The sequence below is a fragment of the Urocitellus parryii genome, chromosome 6, assembly GCF_045843805.1.
Source record: "Urocitellus parryii isolate mUroPar1 chromosome 6, mUroPar1.hap1, whole genome shotgun sequence".
Taxonomy (NCBI): domain Eukaryota; kingdom Metazoa; phylum Chordata; class Mammalia; order Rodentia; family Sciuridae; genus Urocitellus; species Urocitellus parryii.
The window spans coordinates 133893243-133911124 of record NC_135536.1 but is presented as its reverse complement, the minus strand read 5'-3'; the positions used below and the strand labels follow the sequence as shown (position 1 = coordinate 133911124).

Below are 17882 nucleotides of genomic sequence, written 5' to 3'. Positions count from 1 at the left end.
TGGGGAGCACTTATGTTTTTGTATACCTTTTGGACAAAGACAAGTGCAAAAAACATAGCTTTTTTTTTTAAAAAAAATTTTTAGTTGTAGTTGGACACAATATCTTTATTATATTTATTTGTATGTGGTTCTGAGGATCGAACGAACCCAGGGCCTCGAATGAGCTAGGCGAGCACTTTACCGCTGAGCCACAATCCCATCCCCAAACATAGCCTTTTTTGCAACCCAAAACTCATTGTTCATTTTGAGTTTTGATACATATAAGCAGGACTATTATACCTAAAACAGCTTAATGATGGGATATTGATAACTAAAAAGGATAGTTCTAAGATTAACGGATTGATGAAAAGCATAGGTATTGAGAATCTCAGTTACGTTGATTCAATATTCCAGTTTTCATATTGTGATAGTCAGATGGCTTTTTTAGAGGCTTTTGTCTTCAGAAAATGATTCATGGAGTTGAAAATATATCTTAATGTGTTGGATCATGTTTGCCTGTCGAATTGGCATATTCCACATCTGCACTATTCCTGAGAGTGATAATAGAAATTAGTATGATTTGAACTCAATGATGTTTAAGGAAGGTTTCAGCAATCGAGAACCAAACAGATCGATCTACCCCAAAAGTGATCCTAAAGTCAATTACCCGAAGAAATTAGATCCCATATATCTTAGATGGAGAACTATGAAATCATTATCAGTATTGTCCATAATTCAAGTCAAAATAGAAGCCCCCCCCCCCCCGCAAAAAAAAAAAAAAGAATGGTGGCATGGCTGATGGGGCAACTAGATTAAGCATCGGTTTTTCTTTTTCTTTTCTTTCATGTGGTGCTGAATCGAACCCAGTGCTTTGCACGTGCTAGACCAGCACTCTACTGCTGAGCCACAACCCCAGCCCCTAAGCATGTTCTTTAAAAAAGGGCATTGATGAGATGGACAGTAAAGGAATCACAATGAGAAATTCCTTAAATAAAAATTTATTGATTTACAAAAGCTGGGTGATAGGGGGCTGAATAAAGCACTTACCTAGCATGCGTGAGGTGGTCAGTTCTCCCCCCAAAAAAGAAGAGTGATAATCCATATACTAAAAAAATTTACCTTTTTAAAATATATAAATCAAAAAAAAATTTTTGTTGTTGTAGATGGAGAGAATACCTTTATTTTATTTGTTTGTTTTTATGTGGTGCTAAGAATCAAAACCCAGTGCCTCACACATGCTAGGCAAGTGCTCTGCCATTGAGCTTCAGCCCTAGCTCAAAAGTGTATAAATTTTTAAATTGAGTTAATTGTCATGTCCAGTTCACCTCCTTAAAATGCATAATCCAATGACTTTTAGTGTAGTCACAGGGTTGTGCTTTTATCACCACAGTGAATTTTAAATAGTTTTCATTACCCCTAAAAGAAATTGTACCATTAGTTTTTACGTCTCTACCAGTCCATCCTGGCTCTAAAAAGCTATTTATCTACTTTCTGTCTTTATAGATTTGCCTATTCTGAATATTACTTATCTACACGTTATCTAGGTTGTAGCATCTTGTTTTTTTTACTGCCAAATATTCCATTGTATATAGCAAATTTTTTTCATTCATGAGTTGATGACCTATTTCTGACCATAATATGTTGCTGTAAACAGTTATGTACCAGTTTTTGTGTGGACACATGCTTTTATTAATCTTGAGTATATATTCAGGAGGGGGAATATTCCAGGTCATGTGGTAATTCTATGCTTAACTATTTGAGGAACCGCCAAATTTTTCAGAGTGGCTGTATGAGGATGCTGATTTCTCCTACATTCTCTTCGACACTTGTTATTAATTATTTGCACTTAAGTGGTATGTGGCTTTGATTTACATTTCTGTGATGTTAATTTTGTTGACCATCTTTTCATGTGCTTTACTGATCTTTTGTATATATTTGAAGAATTGTCTCTTCAAATCTTTTACTCTTTAAAAAATCAGATTTTTAAAAAATATTGAGTTGTAATAATTTTTTAATATATTTTAGGTACAAGTCTGTCTTTCGTACTAAGGATTGAACACAGGGTGCTTAACCACTGAACCTTGTCCCAAACCCTTTTTTAAAATATTTTATTTAGAGACAGTATCTTGCTGAGTTACTTAGGGCCTTGCTAAGTTGCTGAGACTGGCTTTGAATTTGCAAACCTCTTGCCTCAGCCTCTGTGCTGCTGGGATTACAGGTGTGCAACTACTACGCCCAGTCCTTTTTATTTTGAGACAGGGTCTCACTAAATTGTCCAGGTTGGTCTCAAACTTGGATTCTCCAGCCTCAACCTCCTGAGTAACTGTGATTACTGGGGTGCTCCATCATGCCTGGCTATTTTTTTTTTTTCCTTTTATGGTGTTCTTTGAAGCTCATAGTTTTTAATTTTGATGACATCCACTTATGTTTTTGTTTGTGCTTTTGGTGTCATATCTCATGTACCATTACCTAAACCAAGAACATAAAAGTTTGTGCGTGTGTTTTCTTGTGAGAGTTTTATAGCTTTAGCTCTTAACATTTAGATCTTTTAACCATTTCAAGTTGTTTTTTGTATGATAGGAGGTAGAGGTTCAGTTTCATTTTATTCCTCCACTTAACACTTATCAGTTGCTTGAGCTGGGAGTGGTGGCACATGCCTGTAAACCCAGTGACTCAGGAGGCCTAGGCGGGAAGATTGAAACTTCGAAGCCAGTCCCAACAATTTAGTGAGGCCCTAAAAGCAACTCAGGGAGACCATGTTTCAGAATAAAAAGTAAAAAGGACAGGGTGACTCAGTGGTAGAGCGCTCCTGGATTAAATTCCTGGTACCAAAAAAATTGCCTGAGCCAGGTGTCATACCACACACTTGTAATTTTGGCTATTTTGGAGGCTGAGGCAGGAGAATTGAAAGTTTAAAGTCAGTTTTGTAGTAGGTTATGCACATAGGAATTGTGAATCTTTTTGAGTTTTGTGCTGCTTTCTCTAGATTATCTTGGATATTGTGGGTTCTTCATATTTCCATATAAATTTAAAGTAAGCTTGTTCTGCAAAAAAGGAAGTTGGGTTGTTAGAGATATTTTGTTGAATTTTTACATGAATTTGAAAAGCAAAGTTATCTTTTTACCAGAGACTGAACCCAGAGGTGCTTTACCAGTGAGTCATATCCTAGCTGTTTTTTTATTTTGAGGCAGGGTCTTACTAAGGCTGGCCTGGAACTTGTGATCCTCCTGCCTCAGCCTCCTGAGTTATGGGGTTACTGGTGTGCACCACCAGCAGTGCTATCTTAATTCATATCTTCCATTCCATGAGCATGTGATGTCTTTCCATTTTTAACATTATAGGGATAAGGAATGGATTGAAGTGTTGTTAAAATGCCACAAAGCTTGTTGTTTTTAACCGAGATTCAACTGTTTTTCTTTTTTTTTTTTTAAATAACTTTTAAGGTTTTTTTAAATATTTATTTTTTAGTTGTAGTTGGACACAACATCTTTATTTATTTATTTATTCTTTTTAAAATATTTATTTTTTAGTTGTAGTTGGACATAATATCTTCATTTTATTTTATTTTATGTGGTGCTGAGGATCGAACCCAGGGCCTTGCACATGCTAGGCGAGCATTCTACCGCTGAGCCACAATCCTAGCCCCTCAACTGTTTTTGTTTTTTTTTTTTTGAGTAGACACTTTCTGGATTATTGGAATCCTTTGCTTAATTTTCAGAGCTCTGGAAGGTTGATTTTGCTTATTTCTGTCAATGTTCCTTTATTGTTTATAGATGAGAGAAATTTCTAGGGTTCTTGTTACTTTGCTGTTCCTATAGATATCACTTAGTGATGACAATTTGAAATGAAGTATACTAAAGGCATTAAATTAGGGTTACTGCAGTTTCCCCAAATGCTGCAAGTTATAATAGAAGGCTTCCTCCTCCTGTACTATGTAACAATAATAATAATTATTATTATTATTATTTATTTTTAGTTGTAGATGAGTACAATACCTTTATTTATTTTTATTTTTATTTTATGTAGTGATGAGAATTGAACCCCATGCCTTACAAATGCAAGGCAAGCTCTCTATCACTGAGCTACAACCCCAGCCCCCTGTACTATGTAATTTTTAAGTTAATAAGTGGAAGAAGAAAAGATGTTATTTCGGTCCCTTTACTTTTGTTACATTGAGCATGTTTTTTCAAAGCCCCTACGTGTTTCTGATAATAATCAGAAGTTTGATAATTCTGTTTCTATAAACTATAAAGCTCTTTGTTTTTCTTATTTACCCTTTAACCTTGTAAGACTTTTTTTTTTCCTTCTTGTTCCTTACCATATATTTAAAGGTTCTCCCTGCTCTGAGGAAGGTGGAGCACTTAGAAGACGTAAGGTATACACTTGTTGTATCCAGTTGGTAGAATCAGGAGATTTACAGAAAGAAGTAGCATCTGAGATCATTGGATTACTAATGTTGGAGGTAAGATAGAATTGTTTGGGGATAGTTGTTTTGAAAGGTTGTAATTTGTTGAGGGAGGGAAAACTTTTGTGCCAAACCTAGCATAGTTTCTATTTATGAATAAGAGCTAATGTTAACAAAACAAACAAATGGGTTATGAACCACCTAGGATGAATGGGTTATGAACCACCTAGATGTATATATTACCTTTCTGTTACCCTGAGCATATATCTCCTTGAAGAGCTGACATATTTGAAAACATTAAGGAACTGATGAAGGGTTCTAGCCTTTGAAATCTTTACAATTACAAATATGTAATATAGCAACTTGATTCTATGAATCTTTTTCTTTTTTTTCTTTTTTGTGGTTCTGGGGATTGAACCCAGGGCCTTGTGCATTTGAGGGAAGCACTCTACCAACTGAACTATATTCCTAGCCCTCTGTGAATCCTTTATAGGGTCTGTTTTGGGTCTCAACATCAATTCAGTTTGCCAGCAAAGACTTATTACTTAGAAAGAGATATCAAACACTGGATTTCTACTTAAGATTTTCTTTTCTAACTTTTAGGCTTACCATTTCCCAGGACTGTTACTGATTGAATTAGCCAATGAGTTTATTGATGCTATCAAAGAGGGCAGCCTAGTGAATGGAAAATCTTTGGAATTACTGCCCATCCTTCTCACTGCCTTGGCTACTAAAAAGGAAAATCTGTCTTATGGAAAAGGTAATTTTCTTCCAATTCTAGTGACTTTTTCTCTAGTTAGATTTTTTTTTTTTTTTCACATAATCAGATTTGTTTCACAGTGTGTTTTGCACTTCTAGGTGAATTGAGTGGGGAAGAATGTAAGAAGCAGTTGATTAACACCCTTTGTTCTGGCAGGTCAGTCTTTGTCATTGATGTGTATAACTTTCTCAGAACTACAAGTGGACAAAAAATGACTATCATTTATTTCAGGAATTTACATTTGTGAGGTTTTTAGGCCATTTTTAAACACGCATATTAACGTTCATTTTAACATAGTAGCATTATTTGGAGTCCCAAGATCCTTAAGGCTAAGAAAGTTGTCTTGATGTCACATCTTTCAGTTTTTTTTTTTTTTTTTTTTTGGTGGTGCTGGGATTGAACCAAGGCAAGCACTCTACCAACTGAGCTATCTCCCCAGCCCCTAAAAAAAAAATTTTTTTTTGAGGGAATAGAATACAAAAGTAATGTTTGTATTCTTTAATCAATTATTGTATTTCTTGGATTCTACCTAGTTAAGACACCAGTATATAAAAAATTCTTACACATGAATATGTTCAACACAGAAACTTATGACCCAAGTGAGCACACCATAACTGACATTTAAGCTATGTAAGTTAAGGTATAGCCACTATGAAATTTATACCTATTAAGAATGAAATATATAAAGGCATACTTCAAAGATGAAAAAATTTTACTATATAGTCGGTAAAATAAAGAGAATACTAAGTTACACACTACAGTAATTATACTTGAGTATGTTAAAAAGAATAAGAGAATACCCAAGACTTCTTTATGTAAGAGCCATGATGTAAATTATTTTAGGCTTATAATTAATGTGTCCATCTGTTCTTTTGTTTGGTTTATTTGTTTTGGTACTGGAGATTGACCCAGAGGTGCTTAACACCGAGTTATATCTCCAACCCTTTTGTTATTTTGAGTCAGGGTCTCAGTAGCTTAGGGTCTCACTAGGTTGCTGAGATTTGCCTTGAATTTGGAGTCCTTCTGTCTCACCTTCCTGAGTTGCTAGGATTAGAGGCATGCGCCACTGCACCTGGCTTGTTTTTTTTTTTTTTTTTTTTTTTTTTTGTAGATGGCACAATATCTTTATTTTAATTATTTATATTTATGTGGTGCTGAGGATTGAACCCAGTGCCTCATACATGCTAGGCAAGTGCTGAGCTACAACCCTAGCCCCTGTTTGTTTGTTTTTAATTACATAAAGATTTTATTAAAAATGATTATGTTGGCACACTCCTATAATCCTAGTACTGGAGAGGTTTAGCTAGGAGGATTGCCTGGGTAACTTATTGAGACCCTAAGCATTAATAGTGAGTCCCTTTCTCAAAATAAATAAAGGGAAGGGAGTAGTCCAGTGGTAAGGTGCCTATTCAGTATACGTTATATTTTATATTTTTCATTTTCATTTAACATATCTGTTTATGTCAGCATGTAAATACAACTCTGAATTCATTGTAGTGATTTCATAGTATTTTAATATATTATTTGATTAATGTTCGATTGTTGGATTACTTATTTCTATTTTTATACATCTAGATGACCTTTTATAAGCATGTATATGGAATGTATTTCAAACAGTAAGTTGGGTGGGTTTGTGGTTATGTGCATTTTTAAAGTTGATAAGTATTATCGACTCCTACATTCCCTAAAATAGTATTTGAATAGTGTTTATTTTCCATAATCTCACCAATTTTGGGTGTCATGAATTTTGTTTTGGTTTTTAATTTTTGATTCTGGAAATCAAATCTCATCAAACTTTGGTTTTCTAAGTCTGATAAGTTAAAAACTGACACTTAAATCACTGTTCTAAATGGTATTTTAAAAATCTTGATTTCAAGTGTTGCAAAATTAAACTTGAAATGTCCCTAATTTTGTAGTTTTACACAATTAAGTATAAATAAGTTAAGATGAAATAAATTCATGTTCTTTGTCATTTTCTTGAACCAGATGGGATCAGCAGTATGTAATCCAACTCACCTCCATGTTCAAGTAAGAATCATTATTCCTTTTTCTCTTTATCTTCTGCTTTGTGATCTTACCTGCTAGAAATTGAAAAACAGCAAGCTCAAAGGTCACTATCCTCTGAGTAAGCATATTTGTACCTCTTGGTTTTTTTTAGGGAATTCTCTCCCCCACCTCCTCTTTCATTTTTTTTTTTTTTTGGTACTGAGGATTAAACTCAGGGACACCCAACCACTGAGCCACATCCCCAGCCCTATTTTGTATTTTTTATTTACAGACAGGGTATCTCTGAGTTGCTTAGCGCCTCACTTTTGCTCAGGCTGGCTCTGAACTCATGATCCTCCTGCCTCAGCTTCCCAAGCCACTCGGATTACAAGTCTGCACCTCCATGCCCAGCTCCCCCACCTCCTTTTTGTCTTTAGTTTTCTTTCATCTTCTTGGAACAGGGTCTTGCTGTGTTGGCTCAGGCTGTCCTCCAACTCAGATCCTCCTACCTCAGCCTCCAGAGTAGTTAGGATTACAGACACACACCCTCATGTCCAGCTTAATTATTTAATGTAATACTGATTTTTTTTTCCAAGATGACTTTGTTTAGGAAAAGTTATTGGTTCCCTTAAAGATTCTTTATAAGAGAAAAATCAAAAGGAATAATTATAATATTCTAAAATTTTCTTTATTTCTTGCTCCCAAATTTTGTTTCTTAAGAAAATGTTTAATGGAATTTTAGCTCTGAATTGAATTTCTAAAAACAAGGCGGTTGAGTTCTGGGTAGAGCCTTTGAAATTTTGATCTATAGGGATGTCCCTCTGACTCCAGAAGAGGTGGAATTTGTGTTTGGAAAAGTGTTGAAAATGTTCTCCAAGTTGAATCTTCAAGAAATACCACCTTTGGTCTATCAGCTTCTTGTTCTCTCTTCAAAGGTATTTAAAAAAATTGATTTCTCTTTTATTTTAGTGGTTTGAACCAATTATCACCATTCAGCTTTTTCACACTGCTGATTTATGTACTAGGCCATAGCTGTTTTGTTTTTATGTGTGGTGATTTAGTTTAGTAAAAAGGTCATGTTCCTCGGGCAAGGAAAACGTAGTTATTTCTGCCATTAATATGTTTTCTTTTTAGTAGCAAAAGAAAGAGATTTCAGAAAGGGTTAACTATAGGCCCCTTAAAGTCAGACACTAAGGTATTTTAAATTCTGTTTAAACCTATGATTCTAGGTTGAGGTTTATTTAAGTAAATCTGTACTTTACAATCCTTTAGGTTGAAAAGTACTTTTTTTTGCAGTGCTGAGGCCCTAGTGCATTTGAGGCAAGTGCTGTATCACTGAGCTATGTCTCCTACCTCATCCTCATCCTCATCCTCAGACCCTTGAAAAGTACTTTGATTTAGCATGGTTATTTTATCCTTAAATTAGAAGAATTTATCTCCCCTATCCTCCTAGGGAAGCAGGAAGAGCATTTTGGATGGAATCATAACCTTCTTCAATGAGCTAGATAAGCAGCACAATGAGGAACAAAGTGGTGATGAGTGAGTAATATAGACAAATAGATAAAAATATTATTTTTACAAATTCATCTTATATATTTTAATTTCTTTATTGTTGCCTGTTGCCTTCTTTTTCCTATCCTTTCTTTAGAACCTCAACACTGAATTTTTGTAGTCCTCTCCTAGATAATAATAAAGAGAAATTAAGAAAATATGATAAATAATTAAGAAAATGCAGTGTCTTCAGTTCTCTAATTTGCAAACTTCCAGAAAAGTAGCAATAATTGTCCTCTAACATGTAGGTTTAAAACCTATATATTATTAAATGTCTACTCTGTGCCACAAAGTTATTTGATCTGTGGTCACACTAATGAACCAGTCAAACAAGTTCCTTGCTCTTATTGAGCTTACATTTTAGTGGAAAGAAAACAGAGTGGAAAATGCTATGAAGGTAATACAAAGGGGTGATGTGACAGTGACAGCATAGTTACTTTAGATTGGATCAAGAAAATCTTTTCCTGAGAAGATGTTATTTTAACTGAAGCCTGAATGATAAGAACCACAACAAGTAAATCAGAACATTCTCAGGTGAAGGAATAATACAAAACAGTGACATATATAAGAGGGTTTTTTTTTAGTTGTTGGATCTGTATTTAATTTATTTATTTATATGCAATGTTGAGAATTAAACCCAGTGCCTCACACATACTAGGCAGGCACTCTACCACTGAGCCCCTGTTTTTGTTTTTGTTTTTTGGCAAGCATTTGTAGAGTGCTTATTGTGTATTAGTGCAGTTATAAGCACTATAAACTTCACAATGCTATTTTGCCTCTATTTTGTGGACGTGGAAACCAAGAGTCAAGAAATTAAGGAATTTCACAGTGTTACACAGCCATAAAGTAGTGGGCCTGAGATTTGGTTTGAAGAGTTCTTTCTGTTAGCTATAGTGCAGTCTGCTGTTCTTCTGTATCATAACTTCTAGTTACTAGGCCTGATCAGTTGATTAGAAAACAGTCTTAGCGAATTAATGCTGACAGTGTCAGGCTTGGGACAGAAAATTAGCTTAATTTTGATCATTTTAGGTTTGATGTGTATATTAGCATTCCATATAGATATGGGAGCCATAGTCCTAAATTGTAGAGAAGAGACTGAACTGGAGACACAGATTTGAAGGGACTAAAGCCATGGGATTGGATGGAATGGATTATGTAGGGAAAGTGTGACGAGAAAGAAATCCAAGCCTCTTAAGCATTCTAAATTTTAAAGGTTAAGCAATAGGGGAAGATGGTCCTGAAAAAAGAATTTTGAGAAGAGACCAGTGACAGAGCCCTGGAAGCCAAGAGAATGTGTTTTGAGGAAGTAGTAGTTAATTGTTAAATCTATTGAGATGGGACTTTATTTGCTTTGGCAGCATAGCAGTTATTTGACCCTTGTAAGAAGAGTCAAGTGGCATTTGAGGGTGGGATTAAGAGAGGGCAGAAACCTGGTTGAATGGGGTTGAACTGGGAAGACAATATGAGATAAGTAAAATAATGACTATAGAGAATACTTTCAGTAAGTTTTGTTCTAAAGAGGAGCAGAAAATAGGGCAGTAGAATCTTTATCATGCTACTTTTTTCTCCATGTTTTCTAATGGTGCATTATATACTTACTTTGTGCTTCCAGTGATTGTGTGAGTTCAACTTGAGTTGGTCTACTTGTTCATTGAAGCATCTGCATGTCTCATTTTAACTCATCTTTCTATTGAATCTTTTAGACTGCTGGATCTTGTTACGGTGCCATCAGGTGAACTTCGTCATGTGGAAGGCACCATTATTCTACACATTGTGTTTGCCATCAAATTGGACTGTGAACTAGGCAGAGAACTTTTGAAACATGTAAAGGTAGCACCAAACTTTGAATTTAAGCCATTTTATGTCAGTTAATGACAGGAAACAAATATTATAGAAGAGCCCTAGGTTGAGAGGATCTCTTTTTTTCACTTTGAAATTGAAATGTCACCCCAATCTTAAGCAAACCAGAAATTTTAAAACTTTCCTTTAAACATTCTAGTGCTAGAAAAGAAAAAACTGAGGACTATTCATCAGGAAGATCAAAATCTAATTTTATTATGTGATCTTCAACCTTTTTTCTCACTTTTCATCATTTTTGAATTAGGGTTTTGCTTATTTCTAGTAGAGTTTTGTGATGCTAAGTCATTCAACATTAGATCTGTGAGGTAGAAAAATAAAAATTCAGAAGTGCTTTGAATTCTTAAACAAAAGAAGGACACATTTATGTTTTTTCCTCCAACTCTTCTCTCTCTCCCCCCCTCCCTCTCTCTCCCCCTTCCTTCCTTCCTTCCTTCCTTCCTTCCTTCCTTCCTTCCTTCCTTCCTTCCTTCCTTCCTTCCTTCCTTCCGTGCTTAACTGCTGAGCCACATCCCCAGTTCTTTTTTTTTCAGTATTTCACTAAGTTGCTGAGGGCCTCATTAAATTGCTGAAGCTGTCTTTGAACTTGGAATCCTCCTGCCTCAGCTTCCAGAGTCATTGGGATTACAGGCATATGCGTGTTCCATTGCACCCAACTCCTCCAACTTTTTATTTCGAAAATTTTAACCCACAGAAAAGTTTAAACTCTGTAGCACAGAAAGCATCTGTATTTTCTTCATCTAGATTTACCAGTTTTATCTGTCTTATCTCTTTCTCTCATATACTCCCCCCTAGTCATTTAAAAGTAAGTTGCAGAAACCATAATTCTTCATCATCTGAATATTTCAGTATGTGCCTCTCGAGAATAAGGGCATGTTAACACAATACCATCCTCACATCTGGGAAAATTAACAATAATTCTTTTATCATCTCTAACTATTTATAGTAGCTATATTGTTGAATAGTACTCCATTTTATTGATATAGCAGTTTTGTTTAGCTATTTACCAGTTGATGTAGTTAGAGTTTTTCCTACTGTTTGGCTATTAGGAATCATACTATTTTGAAAATTAAATCTGAATCTTTGGGTGTATATTTCATTTTTCTGGGTTAGAGAACTAGGAGTGGAATTACTGATCTGTATGATATATTTATGTTTAAAAATTGTTTTTGTTTGTTTTGGTTTTGGATTGATTTTGGGGAATTGGTACCAGGGGTGCTGAATCACTGAGGCACATTCCTAGCCCTTTTTATTTTTTATTTTGAGACAGAGTCTCACTCAGTTGTTTAGGGACTCATTAAGTTGCAGAGACTGTCCTTGGAACTTGTTGAACCTCCTGGCTCGGGCTCCCAAATCATTGGGATTACAGGCATATGCCATCAAATCAGGCTTATGTTTAAGTTTTTAACCAACTGCGGAAGTGTTTTCCAAAGTAGGTGTATATCATTTCACATTCCCATTGTCATTGTAGGAAGGTTTCTGTTTCTGTTCTCTACATCCTACAATAATATTTTATAGTGTCTTTTTTTATTGTATTTTTTTCTTGTATTCTAATTGGTGTGAAATAATATCTCATTGAGGTTTACTTTGCATTTTCTTAATGACTGATGATAATTGAGTATCTTTTCTTATGCTCATTGGCTGTCATGTTTTTGGTGAGATGTCTGTTCAAATATTTTGCCCATTTCATGATTGTGGTGTTTGTCATTCTGTTGTAAGGATTTTTTAAATATTCTTTACCAGGTATATATTCTTTATTTTGTGTATATACTTATCAGGTATATTTAGCAAATATTTCCCCCAGTCTCTAACTTATCTTTGCATTTTTTATTTTATTTTTGGGGAGATATCAGGATTTGAGCTCAGGGGCACTCCACTACTGAGCCAAATCCCCAGCCCTATTTGTATTTTATTTAGAAACTGTGTCTCACTGAATTGCTTAGCACCTCACTTTGCTGAGGCTGACTTTGAATTTGGCAATCCTCTTGTCTCAGCCTCCTGTGCTGCTGGGATTACAGGTGTGCACCACTGCGTCAGGCTGCAGTTTTTAAATGGTATCTTTTAAAGCACAAAAGTTTTTAATTTTGATGAAGTCCAGTTCATCAGTTTTCTTGTATAAATTATGTTTTGATATTCTAAGAAATCCTTACCTAGACCATGGTTTTAAAGATTTTCAGTTTGTTCTAAAAGTTTTATAGTTTTATCTCTTATATTTAGGTTTGTGAATCCATTCAAGGGCCTATTTTTAAGTAGGCTACTTTATGCTTTTTAAGTGTACACATTTTCTTTTTTAAAATGTAAATAATGACTCTTTTTTGGTTTATTTTAGGCAGGACAGCAAGGAGATTCAAATAATTTATGTCCCTTCAGTATTGCTCTTCTTCTTTCTGTAACAAGAATACAGAGATTTGAGGAACAGGTATTTATTTATTTTTTTTTTAATGACATCTTGGTTACTTCTGTGTTGATAAGAAAATATACAAGAAATTGTTTTTGTTATTATCCTTTCTTAAACAATTCTACTCCCATTCTGTGGGGATTCTAGAAAACTTCAGATACTTGGTCTAGAACTATTTTCTATTGTGAGGTAAGCCAGGTGGTAAAATGAGGAAAAGGTGGAAATATCACATAGCCTACATAGTAAGAATGGGAAGTATCCATTGATATTTGCCAGCAGTTTTATTGCATTGTAACTTTCCAAAAAATTGGACCTGATTGAATTGAAACAAATGTGAGAATATAGTCGTCACAAGATGAAAATAATAAAAACTTTTGCCACTTTTTCTCATGTGTGTTCCCAGATCTTGGGTAATATTTATGAAATATGATATATTTTTCTTATCAAAGATGGCATTTCTCCAATTCTTAGGTTTCTCTGAAAGTCACATTTTGTGTCATCTTCATCTAGACATTTTCATAGGGATACATGTGAGTTTAAGCTTAAAGGAACAGTTAGAGGGTTAAGATTCACAGCATGAGCAATAATTTTGTTTCATTTCCCTGTTTCTTCCATCATATTAGGTGTTTGATCTTTTAAAAACTTCCATTGTGAAAAGCTTTAAGGATCTTCAGCTACTCCAAGGCTCAAAATTTCTTCAGAATCTAGTACCCCATAGATCCTGTGTTTCAACCATGATCTTGGAAGTGGTAAAGAATAGGTGAGTTGGTGAACCATATTCCAAATACTTTTACATGCTATTTAGTATTAGAAAATATAATGTGGCACCATACTTATGACCCATCAAAGAAAACTGATAATTACAACTGTTGACTTCATAATATGAAGTTTTAATTCTTTAAAATTGGTCAAGCAAATTACTGTTAAACAGCTAGACACAATGATATAAAGATTATTTATAAGCTTATCACTTTGACTGGAAAGGGTAACAGTAAGTGGTATAATCACCAAAGAGTCTACGGTTTTAAAAAAGTGTTTTTATAGTTTTAGCTCATGTGCTGGAACCAGGTTATTTATTCATTCATGTTATAAATATATACTGAGTACCTTTGTTTGCCAACCTTGTGCTAGGTAGTATGGCTTCAGCCCTAGAGAATCTCAATATAGGGGGAGAGGCAGGTGTGTAAGTTTATATATCATGTAAGTATTGTCAGTATTAGGGGAATGAGAAGAAAATTAATTTTTAAATAAATGGAAATCTTTAATGATTATTACATTAAAATATTCTAATTTCTTATATATATTTTTGAGTATTTGTAGTTTTTAGATTTATTTATTGTTCTGGTTGTCCATGAAAACCACTTGCCAATTCATTCCCATTACTATACATTCAGGAATTCAGAATTCTGCCATAAGGTTGTATGAAAAGATTCATACGTGAAGTGCATTGGTTTATCCATCTTTAATTAGAGACTGTGTAACATAGCAGTGAGTATAAAACTAGATGTCTTTCCAGGTTTTTCTTTTTAACTATGCTTTCTTTTCTTGTAGTGTTCATAGTTGGGATCATATTACTCAGGGACTAGTAGAACTTGGCTTCATTTTAATGGATTTATATGGGCCAAAGAAGATTCTTGATGGAAAAACTGTTGAAACCAGCTCTAGTCTTTCTAAAATGCCAAACCAGTGTACATGTAAGCTTGGAGCTAATATCCTATTGGAAACTTTTAAGGTGAGACTCTAGTTTGGCAACAATTTCCTACTTTGTTTAAGTGATATCAGTAGAGCAGGACATTTGTCTGGGAGTTTGGAAGGTAAGAAAATTTGTAGTTTAGTACTTTGACAGTATTTATGACAGAGCTTAGGTTGGTAAAGGGACATTATAGATCCAGTTTGATGAATTGCTTTCTTATTCTTTTATTACATTTTTCATGTATTCCACTTATCCTGTTGTTTTGGATCATACCATAGAAATTTGATTATAACTTCTACATGTATTTTTTTCTCTTATTCCTCTAGTAGCAGATCACTTCTAACTTTTTGTTTATTTATTTTTTTTTACTGTATTTCTCAGGGTCTGATTGATCTGATATTCCTTGTACATAAAAGGAATTTAATGTTATTTCATAATACTTTTTAGGTCACCAAAGAACATTAGACTTGAAGAATTTGCTTGGTTCATTGTTTTTGAAGAACCTAAATGTGACATTAATGAATTTTTACATTATTACCAAATTATGACTGTTATCTCAGTCTGTACTTCAAAGTAATCAAGTTCAAGTTCATAATCTCTTGAAATAATTTAAAAAATTAATTTCCTTTGAAATAAAAAAGCAAGGTCACATCTGATACTAACAATTTTGCTAGTGATTTCTCTAAATTAACTATTTTTCTTTTTCTTTCTTTGGTACCAGGGATTAAAACCATGGGTGCTTAACCACTGGGCCATATCTCCAGCCCTTTTTTTTTTGTTTGTTTTAAATTTTTTCATATATATTTTTAGTTGTTGATGCACCTTTATTTTATTCATTTATTTATATGCAGTGCTGAGAATTAAACCCAGTGCCTCCCACATGCTAGGCAAGCACTCTACCACTGAGCCACAACCCCAGTTCCCCCAGCATCCCACCCCTGCCCAACTAAGGATTGAACTCAACCACTGAGATACATCCCCAGCCCTTTTTTATATTTTATTTAGAGACAGGGTTTCGCTGAGTTGCTTAGGGCCTTGCTAAATTGCTGAGGCTGGCTTTGAACTTGCATTTTTCCTCCCTCAGCCTCCTGAGCCACTGAGATTACAGGTATGCACCACTGTGCCCAGCTCTAAGTTATCTTTTTGACATTTAGTTGTTTTAATATAACTATACCACAAGTATTTGGAGATAGTGTTTTGGACTGGGGTTGTGGCTCAGTGGTAGAGCACTTGCCTAGCATGTGTGAGGCACTGATATAAACAAATGAAATAAAAGGTCCATCAACAGCTTAAAAAAATCTAGTGTTTTGATCCAAAACTATGAGGTAAATTGCATAGTTCTTGAGGTAAATGTACTTAATATAAATAATCCTTTTAAATAATAATATAGTTAAAAACATTCTTAGAATAACTTCTTGTTTTAAATTAATGATTTTCAAAACAAGATCCATTTGATTTCATTTCACAGATGTTGGCTTTTTCAAAGCATCTCTAAAGCATATTTCTTTTTGCGGGAGTAGGAGGCGTGTACCAGGAATTGAATTCAGAGGCACTCAACCTAGCCAGTTTTTTAAAACTTTATTTAGAGACAAAGTCTCAGTGAGTTGCTTAGCTTTTCTTGAGGCTGGCTTTGAACTCGTGAATCTCCTGCCTCAGCCTCCTGAGCTGCTGGGATTACAGGCGTGTACTACTGCACCAGGCTCTAAAGCGTATTTCTAACAAGTCACCAGTAGTCTGAAGTCTGACAGAAATTAATCTGTACTTCAAAGTAATCAAGTTCAAGTAAGAATTTTAACTAAAATTCAAATGAAAATTTAGAATGGATCTTTTCCAGGCAGCTGTTTTGCTTCTTGAAACGGGAATAAGTTAAGTTTTTTATGTTTCTTAAAAGATTTTAATAGACTTTTAAATTTTATTTTATTTTTTTTAGAATAAAACTGTTGAGTTTTACCTATCTTCAAACTATTCTCATCCTGCCTGGTATGCATTGATGACCTTATAAGCTAAAGGTCACTCAGGAGTATTCTGTTGGTTCTATTCTTTTTAGATCCATGAGATGATCAGACAAGAAATTCTGGAGCAAGTCCTCAACAGGGTTGTTACCAGAGCATCCTCTCCCATCAATCATTTCTTAGGTACTAAACTTTGAAAACATGGATAAGATTTTGGGAAATACTTTATGATGCAGGAGAGTTTAATGAAATATCTTTGATTGTGATGCCAGTTTGACATATACATCTGTGTTGTCTGTGGTTATCAGTAAGGAAAGGAACATTTAAATAATGAGGGGTACTTTCAGTTTTCATTAGTGGTTTTTTTTGTTTGTTTTTTTTTTAAATACTTCTCAAATGATTGCTTTTCTGTTATTTGTTGACCTCCTAGCTGCTTAGACCTAGACATTCTGAAGTCAGAATTCATCTCTTTGGTGACTTATAAATTTGCTGGGTTTAGTACATATCTCCTAATATCTAAATACATTGCCTTTTTCTCAGTCACCAATTTTCTTAGTTTCTCTTTCATTCGGTCTGTTCACAACTTCCTGAAACTTTTTAAATAGATGTTCTGGTGACTACTAGTTTGCTTTTCATGCCTGTGGCCAGTTTTTTTTTTTCTTTTTTCTTTAATAGGAACTTTTCTTACTTCTATCCTTAAATGTCTGTAAAGTTTAATACTTAATAGTTTATTCTGCTTTTTTTCCCTTTGTTGACAGCTTTATTAAGGCATACTTGATGCATAATAATCTCCAGATTGAAAGTATAACTGTTTGATTATTTTCAATTCATGTATACATCTGTGAAACCATTACCACAGTCAAGATGTATATATCTCACCCACAGATGCTTCCTGATGTCTCTTGGTAGTCTGTTCCTCAGTTTCTTCTTTCTCCACTGCCCATCTCTAGTCTGTTTTCTGTTACTATAAATGTCGTGTGTGTGTGTGTGTGTGTGTGTGTGTGTGTGCGTGCGCGCGCGCGCACACTAGGGATTGAACCCAGGGCCTTGTACATGCTAGCATACATTCTGCCACTGAACTATACCACCAGCCCTTAAATACCATTTTTTGAATTTTATACAAATGGAATGATGTAGTGTACATAACTTTTTTGGTGGGGATGATGACTTCTTTCACGTAGTATTCTTTGATTTATCTATGATTTGTGTTATGTGTATCAATAGTTGATTCCTTTTTGTTGTTAGTATTTTATCTTAAGAATATAACTAATTTTTTCATTCATTCACCTGAAGATATTTTA

At 34.4% G+C, this 17882-nt stretch overlaps 1 protein-coding gene and 1 pseudogene across 1 annotated transcript in view; both read left to right on the top strand.

Moving 5' to 3' along the window:
- The window catches only part of Fanci (FA complementation group I), a 71936-nt gene that overhangs the window by 18233 nt on the left and 35821 nt on the right, over window positions 1-17882 (top strand). The window contains exons 4-14 of the mRNA XM_026388100.1: window positions 4311-4441; window positions 4988-5144; window positions 5243-5300; window positions 7131-7172; window positions 7942-8065; window positions 8584-8669; window positions 10385-10511; window positions 12868-12957; window positions 13560-13696; window positions 14488-14668; window positions 16677-16764. Of these exons, the coding sequence (XP_026243885.1) occupies window positions 4311-4441; window positions 4988-5144; window positions 5243-5300; window positions 7131-7172; window positions 7942-8065; window positions 8584-8669; window positions 10385-10511; window positions 12868-12957; window positions 13560-13696; window positions 14488-14668; window positions 16677-16764 (1221 nt within the window). The remainder of the gene's footprint in view (window positions 1-4310; window positions 4442-4987; window positions 5145-5242; window positions 5301-7130; window positions 7173-7941; window positions 8066-8583; window positions 8670-10384; window positions 10512-12867; window positions 12958-13559; window positions 13697-14487; window positions 14669-16676; window positions 16765-17882) is intronic.
- Window positions 168-275, top strand: LOC113182379 (small nucleolar RNA SNORA40; annotated as a pseudogene).